The 10431-nt window shown below is 38.8% G+C and overlaps 1 protein-coding gene across 1 annotated transcript in view; it reads left to right on the plus strand.

Annotated features, from left to right (window-relative positions):
• The window catches only part of LOC116686830 (alpha-2-macroglobulin), a 43415-nt gene extending 38447 nt beyond the window's left edge, over positions 1–4968 (plus strand). The window contains exons 26-37 of the mRNA XM_032511872.1: positions 73–148; positions 321–477; positions 1231–1305; positions 2418–2577; positions 2674–2861; positions 3241–3453; positions 3679–3797; positions 3980–4070; positions 4153–4221; positions 4306–4411; positions 4587–4631; positions 4805–4968. Coding sequence (XP_032367763.1) covers positions 73–148; positions 321–477; positions 1231–1305; positions 2418–2577; positions 2674–2861; positions 3241–3453; positions 3679–3797; positions 3980–4070; positions 4153–4221; positions 4306–4411; positions 4587–4631; positions 4805–4809 — 1304 coding nt within the window. The 3' untranslated portion in view covers positions 4810–4968. The remainder of the gene's footprint in view (positions 1–72; positions 149–320; positions 478–1230; positions 1306–2417; positions 2578–2673; positions 2862–3240; positions 3454–3678; positions 3798–3979; positions 4071–4152; positions 4222–4305; positions 4412–4586; positions 4632–4804) is intronic.
• Positions 4969–10431: the final 5463 nt, after the last annotated feature.

Consider the following 10431-nt stretch of genomic DNA (forward strand, 5'->3'; position numbering starts at 1 on the left):
GAAATAGAGAGAAAGCTTATCAGAAATCAAATGTGTAGATGCCCTAATAAGCGTGTTTCTATTGTTATACAGGCTACCAGAGACAGCTGAACTACAAAGATAAGGACGGTGCTTACAGCACATTTGGAGCAGGACCAGGGAACACTTGGTGAGACCATTACTAGTCAGTCATCCACAAAGACTAATTATATATTCATGTTCAACATTTACTACGACATACAGTTCATACTTGTAGAGTAGATGATTATCGTGAGCCATTAATTGGATAATAAGTGCTTCCTCTTGTCTTCTTTTCTGTCTTTTGTTTTTAATATCCTTAGGCTGACTGCATTTGTGTTGAGATCGTTTGCCAAAGCACAGTCTTTCATCTACATTGACCCAGCAAACATTGAAGCGTCCGTGACTTGGCTGAAAAGTAAACAACGACCAAATGGCTGTTTTGAACAATCAGGAAAGCTCTTCCACAACCTGATGAAGGTAATTAAAGTTCCTATTTTCCAGAGTTTGTATAACCATGACTGATGATAACTGAAACTAAAGAAGGTCAGTATGTGAATGAGTGTTGGAGGTCCAGTGATGATCTGTGTCTGTATGTAGGTCTATATACAAATATGTACAGTATGTGTAATATAATATATTTTATACAAATATACAAATTGTGCTTATTTACTAATGTACTAAAAATATTTACCCATCTCTCCTTTAATTTTATTAAATAATGTTTTCTTATCTTAGATTCTAAAAGTGTCACATCTGGTAAACTCTTCCAAATTTTAACCCCCTATGTATTGAAAGGATTTCCTTCCAAAAGTGCCATGTCTTTAAATCAAGTCTTATACCTACATGGTAAACATGGTAAACAATCTGATCAGTCGTCTTGTGTGAGGCTATGAGCTGTGAGTTTATGGTTTGAATTATGGTGGAGGTGGTCAGTTACACCTATTAGGACTCATCATACCAACCAGGGAATGCTAATACTAACCAAAGGGAAGGGGACTGAGTACCCAGGGCCCTCGTGTACGGAGGGCCTTGAGTGTGTTATTATAAGGCCCAGAATGTTGTGCAATGTCTCTGGCTATAGGGGGAAAGACTTACTTTGGCTATAACTGATAGTGGAGATAGCAAAATGGGAGCAGAATACTGTTTGAAATACGCGGCCAATGACAGGCTTACATTCTGCCTCCACTGAGTCAGATGAGATCACTAATTACTTATGCTTCCTCTTTACAGGGTGGTGTGTCTGATGAAGTTACTCTCAGTGCCTACATCACTGCTGCCTTCTTGGAGATGAAAACACCCAGAGATGTGAGTTTATGTGTGATGTGAGATTATTTGTAACATGAATGTATATGTATGCAAGATGCATTGTAGCATTCATTTGAATTGAAATATTTATGGCATAGCATATTGTTGTTGTTGTTTTTTTCTTCCTTTTTCTTAGTTTTTTTCACTGTTTTGAATGACCTGTGTGTAGGATGTAGCGGGGGGGTCTATAGGTAGAATGTTTCCATTAGTGCATAATTACATGTAACACAATTGGTGTTTTTGTTTGATTAGAATGAGCCCTTCATATCTACATTAGGAGCAGGTCCACTTTCACGGAGCCCGCCATGTTGCACAGCCATATTTTTACAGTGGCCCAGAACAAACAAACCAAACACTGGCTTTAGAAAGGGCCTTTCATGCTTTTATATTGAAGTGAAGGCCACTCTTGGTTCTTCTACCCACTTGGACAGAAGGGGGTAAACTGAGTCGTATTCAGTTCACCGCTTGATGCCACTAACATAGTAGAAATACACTTAGTTTTGAGTACAGGCAGGAAACCCAGTATTAGGCTGTAGTGATGAATGAAACTGTCTAGAATAAAAAAGTCTCTTTTTCCAAAAGCTGAGCAAAAGAGCATTTACATTTTTTTAATTTTGGGGAGTTTTAGGCCTTTATTTGTATTTGTTAAAGTGAGGAGAAGGAGAATGACCTGCAGCAATGGACTGCAGGTTTTAGTTGAACCTGCGGCCGTTGCGTCCAGGAGTCCCCCTCTGTATGGGCGCCCGCTCTACCACGTGATCTCACCAGGCGCCCCAAAGGAGCATTTAATAAACAGTCCCACTGGTCTTACTTTTTATTTCTTATTACATGCTTACATTGTCATACAGTTCCAATTGTAAACAATGCAACTTAAGTAACAATTACAAATATAAAAACATAAAATACTATGTAAGTTACAGTGCAGTTTAAGAAGTGAACTATTTAAATCAAGAGGTCATCAGCCTTTATTAAAAAGAACTGAGTTCTTGGCAGACTTTTAGTTTTCTGGGAGTTTGTTCCAGATATGTGCAGCATTAAAACTGAATGCTGATGCCCCCGGTTTAGTTCTGACTCCACAGCAAAAGACAATGCATTCTTTTAATCTGTTCTAGGATTCTGTGAAGCAGAGCTTGTCTTGCCTCAAGGAGTCCATCAGTGACCTCAGCAACACCTACACCACCGCTCTGCTGGCGTACGTCTTCACCCTGGCAGGACACATGGAGACCCGTGCTCGCCTACTGAACCACCTAGACACTGTTGCATTACAAGAAGGTGAGTCATCCTCCTACAGGAAATCATTCTGGCTTCATTACTGTGACAAAGCTTACCCTGTGCCTGTTTGTCTCTTTGTGGATGGCTGTTTTTTAGGAGGTTTCCTCCACTGGTCTCAGACAGCAACAGAAACGTCAGCCTCTCTGTCTGTGGAGATCAGCTCCTATGTGCTGCTGGCTAAACTCAGTGCCTATCCGACTGCTGAAGACCTGGGCTACGCCAGCCGCATCGTTAGATGGCTGACTAGCCAGCAGAACTACTACGGAGGATTCTCCTCCACACAGGTACAACCCAAACAGGGTTAAGTGGGACTTTGAGTCACACATACAGTAATCTCTTCTTTTAAATGTATTTAATTAAAACTCACATTATTTAAACATTAATAGTTCTCACAGGACAGCGACATTGCCAGATACCTCAAAATAATAGTGTTGATTATACTATACTGAAAACAAATTAACTACAAATAAAATGTGCATATTATTATGTTTTATATGGTAATTTTCTTAAATTGATTTCTGTATGAAAATCAACAATTAGAGAGACCTGAAATTGATCAAAGTGAGCTCCCACATATGAAAGCTGTTGTAGGTGTAAACAGAAGAACATTTACATTTGTATAAATTTGAGCACATAAGTAAAGGTATTTTCTTTGTGTTGTAGGACACCGTGGTGGCTCTTCAGGCTCTGGCTCTCTACTCCACTCTGGTGTTCAGTCCAGTGGGTTCAAGCACAGTGACGGTCCAGTCTCCCAGTGGCCAGCTGACGTTTGATGTGAATCAGTACAACAAACTGCTCTACCAGGAGAAGAATCTGCAGGGCGTGTCAGGAACGTACAGCCTGGAGGTGAAGGGGACTGCAAGTGCTGCAATACAGGTCAGTGGTTAGATGTACATGAACCACCAATCCTGATGCTTCATACTTTAGATTCTTGTTCACATTTTATGATTGATTGATTGATTGATTGATTGATTGATATTTTTATTTATGTCATGCCTCTAAGTGGCCCATCACACACCGAATTACATTACACCAACACAACAGTAATTAATTCCACAGATTTCATTCCAATTTCATAAATATTAATCTTTCCTTGTTTAGATTTCTCTTGTCTATAACATCCCAACTCCTGTTCAAGTTACCACTCTCCGCATTGACATCAAACCAGAGGCCGACCGCACCAGAGAAAGAACCAAAGTCCTTCTAAAAATATCATCCCTGTAAGTACTCAACAAGCAGATCCACGACATTGACGGAAGTTTTTGAACTATGTAACTGTTAGTGGATGGACAGGGGAGGAATAATTACAACTTGGAAGCTAAAACTCAACTCTAACAAACGGTAAATGGAGCCCATCCAAAGACCAGATTGACATCATATTTTTATGTTACTTGCATTGCAGATATAGTGGAAAGGAGCCCAGTACAAACATGGTTATCCTGGATGTCAAAATGCTCTCTGGATATGTCCCAGACCCAGAGTCTTTGAACATGGTGAGTGATGACAGTAACTTTAACTGAGTAGTAGTTGTCAGTTGTTGTCATGATAACCCAGCTGATTAATGTCTCCTCACAGCTCAAAGGTGCCAAGCTGGTGGATCGTGTTGAACAAAAGGAGGATCGTGTTCTGGTGTACATACGGGAGGTGAGAGAGATTTAAAGTGACAAACAAGAGATGATTTTCTCCAAAAAATTTTACTGAACATGTTGTCTGTTTTTCTTTCAACAGTTACCGAAGGACATAGTCATCAACCACAGCCTAACGCTCATACAGGACTACCAAGTACAGAACCTGAAGCCAGCCGTGGTCAAGCTCTACGACTACTACCAGCCAAGTAAATCAGTCCTCTCTAAACCTCATTCACTGAAGTCACAGAACACACTGCTCTGTGGTATCTGCACACCAACCTGAACAGTTATCAGAATAATAATTTATAGTTGGATGTTAATCTGACAGGCTATTGAACACTAATGCAAGTTTGACTCATTTTCTACCTTTTTTCCCTCAAGGTGACCAGTCTGATACAGAATACACCCTATACCCTTGGGTGGCAGGTCGCAAACAGCAATGGCGTAAAGAAGCACTATGATGTATGTAAATGCAAATTGGAATTGTTTAAAAGATTGTTAAAGTAGTTACTGTCAGGAGTCAGAATGTTCCAAATCTTTGGTATGAAAAGGCTTAAGTCTTCGCAATGAATTTATATTTTTCATTATTTCTTTTGCAGCTTGAAGAGCGTGTGGTCAGTCCTCGAGTCGTCCAGAAGATACATATTATGTACTTAACACCATGTCTGTTTGTCTTCTCTTGTTAGTATTCTGCCACAACCAGTTACAACTGTGTAACTACAGTGTCTGAAGTGAAATACATGCATAATAGACAATTAAATAATGTCATATTAATGTCCCGTTTGAAACTGGTCTTTTGTTGAACTTTTTCCACTATTAAATCTTTCCGCTGTGTATTTATCGTATCTGTTTTATCCAAATACCAGAAGTTGTGCAGCTCAGCTTAGTGTCGAAATGCGGTCACAAAAGCAAAAAGTGTTATAATATAATGTTCTAAGATAATTTAAATTCTCTCAGCATTTACAAATCCCATCTCCTAAAGCAGTTAGAAATCCAAGTTTGCAAAAAAATTGTTTTTATAATATGTATGTAGACCCTCACCAACTCAAGTGAGCAGGCTGAGACAAATGACCCTTGTGCTGCAGGCAACAGATTTTTTCATAAAATGATAAAGTCTTAGTCCACACATCTTAACCTGCATACAATATTATTATATATCAAGTAATTTAAGAAGACTGCTAATCTTAAAGGGACTTATGTTTCTTCAGTTGCAGCTTGATGATGCGTTCCCAGTCACTCATTTTAAATAAATCATATATTTTAGGGAGTGTGTAGTTCAGTGTCTGCTTGTGTATATTTGTGTTAAAGCTGCATGTATTCCTTTTTTTCTTACCACTTGTGGGTAGCTAATAAGCTGCCAACACCAGACTGACACCATTAGTTCATGAACAGGTTGGCAAACAATTCCCTATTCACCTAAACAGACGCAGGCAACTGAACTGACTGAAATTAGACATAAAGCTATCCAGGTGACAGAATTACAACTTTAATGGAATGATTTTGATTTGTTTGCTGGATAAGTTTATGCTACTGTATATCACGGGTCTGCTCCAAGAAATAGACTGTTTGGATTAATTGTCTCCCTCAAAACTGGAACACGGACAGGTCCAAACTAAGTATAAAACCAGGGTAACCTGGGATCAGCAGGTCACCGAGTGTTTAATTACTAGGAATCAGTTTTCCTTTGCCTTTTTGAGAAATTAATAGTTCAAGTCAAAATTAGTTGATTTGCAGCTGAATGAAAAATGTATTTCATATTGTTTTATTGCCTACACTAAGTTTTCACATTTAATTAGACCTTACATTTGAACAACAATACATATGATTATCAATTCAGGAAGCAGCTGGCATGCAAGAGTTCAGTAAGGGGTGCTATTTATTACATTCAATACAATCAATCAGTTGCTGAGTATGCACTTTGGTTTTCACTTTACAACCCACACAACAAGAACAAAACAACAAGGATAACACTCACATAGACAAAGCAGACTCAAACAGCAGGCAGCCAACAAGTGACTCAAAGTCCCTAAAATTTTAATCAAAACTTTACTTTGTAGACAATAATATTTTACATGCTGATGGATGACATATTTGAATTCCACACATGACCACACACAACCACTAGAGGGCTCTGGTGCACACACCCTGGTGTCCCAGCTGAAGATGTCAAGTGTGCCATTCTAGTGAGCCAGTATGCAAAATACCATCCATAAATTCAGAAACTAAAATAATTCACCTTCCAGAATCACAAGCAAATGTTTGAAGTAATTTTCCCTTAAAGGATCCTTTCAGAATAGCTACACCATAAACCATAAACCATCCATATGTTAGCTCCCCATTTACTTTTCCAAAAATTTAAATCTAAACCTAAGGCATGCATTTCTTGAAGAAAAAAAAAAAAATCAGCCATGAAACCCAAAATAATAATAAAAAAATAGCCTTCCTCTTTATCTGTTGTCATATACTCTGTGTCCAGATAGAAAGTACAAATGCATAACAATAAATTATGAAAGTGAATTCAACAATCTAGTTCTTTATTCAATCTCCAGCTGTAGACTACATATCTTTAAAGTGCACTATAGACAAATTGACAAATGGATAATGGATAACAGTCTGTGTTGATACTAGAGAGAAGGCTCTCACAGACAGCATTCTTTGAGTGAAGTATGAGAAGAAAGATGATTTTAAAATGTTAACTAGTATGAAACAAAGTAATCCAGCTCATAACTTAAAAACAAAAAAGAAACAAGGCTTACACACAGTTATGTTCCTATTGAAATCACCAATTAAATGGCAAGTGTGTGTGAAACATGATGTATGTGTGAGTGAGTGAATGACTGAGAGAAAGTGACAGAGACAGCCAATGATGCTCACTGAATTGAGATAGCAGGTGGCAGATACATTAGCAAGCATTCACCTAAGCCATCTGTTTCTACAAAATTTCTACAAAAAGTACATCTGTCTGAGCTCCTGTCCGATCATTGTACGTAGTGTCCTCCATCAGTTATGCACTGTTATGCTTATCGTTTACCATTAACTCTTTCATCCCCCACTGCATAGTTTGCACGGATACACCTCTTCACCTGTACTGCTATCATATCTGTTCATGCTCTTTTGCACTATGCATTCCCACCTTTGTTGTCATATATTATTTTCGTACATCTCATCTGGGATACATTACTATCTAGACCACAATCTGCATTAACTGTATATTGACTCTTTACTACATTTCAGCATTTGTATAGTCTGTCTATTGATGTATATTGTGTTTATTTTTTAGCTAAATTACTACTTACACCCCTATTGCACTAAATGTATATTGACTCTTTACTATACTCCGCATTTAGACTATTTGTGTTCACTTTGTTATTAACTATCTACATATCTACACATCTACATCACTAACTAGAATTAACTGTACATTGGCTCTACATTACATCACACATCATTACGTAAATGTAAAAAAACAGTGAAAATTGTAGTTTTTAGTCTAACAACTACAATTTTCACTCTTTCTTATATTTCAGATATAGACTGTCTACTCCTGTGTATTGTGCTTTTACTATGGCACTCCTATTGTATTCTGTACTCTTGTATTGAATGTGAAACAGTATGTTGTCTTGCATACCTACGCTTTTCTTGGCCAGGTCGCGGTTGCAAATGAGAACTCTTATTTGTACAGGAACTTTGCTTGTCTATCTTTCTGAGTGGCAAATCTCTCCGTGACTCTTGTGTTGAGATCTAGACTGTCCCGTGTGAGTTTTTTCTCTATAGAGAGCATAGCCAGAGCACTGAGGCGATCTTGTGCCATAGTGTTTTAAGGAAAGTTTTTATCCTCTTTAAAGTAGAGAAGCCCCTCTCTGATTCTGCTGTTGTCATTGATGTGATGATGACGATCTTGAGAAGACTTACAGTTTCAGTGAATGTGTCTTGAAGGTTATTAATGCATTAGAACCTGAAAGAGAGCCAGTGCACCACTGCAACCCTTGAAGTCCTCATTTTCGTAGACCAGGGACAGTTTTGTTTTAAGTCTCGCTTTGTCCAACATGGGAAGGCATCCATGTGGTTTCTAGTGCTGGATCCGGCAACTTTCTGCTGTGTTGTGGGAACAAATCTCCTTGCAACAGAGTGGCACTGATGAGATGCTTGGTGAAAGCAAACCCCTCCTTGGCATGGCTCATAATGGTATCACATACCTATGAAATTATACATAATTGTAGAAGAGTAAACACAGAAAACTTTAAGTTTTCACATTTCTCAGTTCAACAATACAATCAGCATATTCATAGCAGTTACAATGTTGTTATGAGCAAGTAAGGCTCACTGCATTTAATGTGGAAACAAAATTATATCATTTCTGCATTCTCCAGTAGATACATATGTCTAATAATGACAATTCAGAATACTAAAATGTGCAAACAAATACATATAGGCTAACAGAATACAGAAATATACAATTTCTGTTACTGCCTTTGTTGCCAGATGCTATTGCGTTTCTTCTCCCATTGCCCTCCATTTCTTTTGGCGGTGGTTCCTGTGCAGGTCCCTTTACTCCTCATCCTCAGCAAGAGAATCCATAACAAGTTTCACAAGTCACTGTCCACCCTGAAATTACTGTACCAGAAACCAACTTGCTGGAGAAATAAAATAAATCCAGAACTGTATCAAAATATGTGCTACACATCCTGTGATGCCCTGCTACCTCCCCCTTCTTCGTCTGTTTTTAAATCACGTCTTAAAACCCACCTCTTCTCTGTGGCCTTTGACACCCAAGATGTCGACTTCATTTACTGCATTTGATTATTTAGTTTAATTGTTTTTATTGCGCAGGTATTATTTTTACTGCTATAATGTTATGTTTCATTTTGTATTTTTGTATTTTTTCTATACAGTACGTTGGTCAACTTTGGTTGTTATAAAGATGTTTTTAAAATACAGTTGGATTGGATTGGATCCTGCTGTGCCTTATAATGTCGTGCAGTGCCCTGTAATGCCATGAACTGCTACCCACTATTTCTAGTCACAGCTCCATTATCTTTTACTGTGACTGTTATTGCTGCTCTTCATTTCAAGCACTCAGGGGTCAGACTGACCCCTGAGCTTTCCTAACATTGAGGGGGGAAAAAATTGGAATGAAAGTGCCTTAAAAAGTGGAATCTCAAAATATCAATTACTTCATAACACCATTTCAATTTTAGATTAGATCTCTGCTTTATAACTATGCTTCCATTCATCCATCCATCCATCTTCATTTGCTTATCCGGTATCGGGTCAGGGGTAAAATAGCTCCTGCAGGGGACCCCAAACTTCTCTTTCCCGAGCCACATCAACTAGCTCCGACTGGGGGATCCTGAGGCGTTCCCAGGCCAGGTTGGAGATAGAATCCCTCAATCTAGTCCTGGGTCATCTCCAAGGCCTCTTCCCAGCTGGACGTGCCTGGAACACCTCCCTAGGGAGGCCCCCAGGAGGCATCCTGACCAGATACCCGAAACACCTCAAGGCTCCTTTCGACACAAAGGAGCAGCGGCTCTACTCCGAGCTCCTCTCTGATGACTGAGCTTCTCACCTTCTCTCTAAGGGAGACACCAGCCCCCCTCCTGAGGAAACCCATGTGGGCCGCTTTTACCCTGGTTCTTGTTCTTTTGGTCATCACCCAGCCTTTATGACCATAGGTGAGGGTAGGAACAAAAACTGACCAGTCGACTGATCAACAAAGCATAAATGTAACTTTTCATATTTGTTTCCTTTACACCCCTGTGTGGAGTTTATTTTCCATCAACTATTACACTCTGATTTCTTTACCATCAACAAAAGCTCTGGCTCCAACAAAGACGTTTTTTTTCCCCTGCTTGCGTGTATCATCAATCTGTGGCCAAAGTTTGTTGCGCGCTTCCTTGTCTTTTGTGGTCAAATCTATTTCAGTTTATTTATCTTAAGGAACTCAGACTTCTTTGGTCTGAGCCCTAAAGTGCAATCCGTTTTTCGTTTTAAACCTAAAACGAAACTATGAGCCCCGTTTTCCCGTTTTTCCAATGTCCATACAAACTAAAAATCAACTGAAAAACTTCTTGATTTTCAACTGTTGTTTTTTTGTAATTCATGTTTCCATTTTAACCCAACAGCAAGAATACAGATTAATTTTTGTAATGTGCATAAACATTTAAAATCCGATGGAAAAAAGTTCTCGTTTTTGTTTTGTGTATTGTTCCTGCCTGTTTACGGTGCA

Source organism: Etheostoma spectabile, chromosome 3 (genome assembly GCF_008692095.1).
Source record: "Etheostoma spectabile isolate EspeVRDwgs_2016 chromosome 3, UIUC_Espe_1.0, whole genome shotgun sequence".
Taxonomy (NCBI): domain Eukaryota; kingdom Metazoa; phylum Chordata; class Actinopteri; order Perciformes; family Percidae; genus Etheostoma; species Etheostoma spectabile.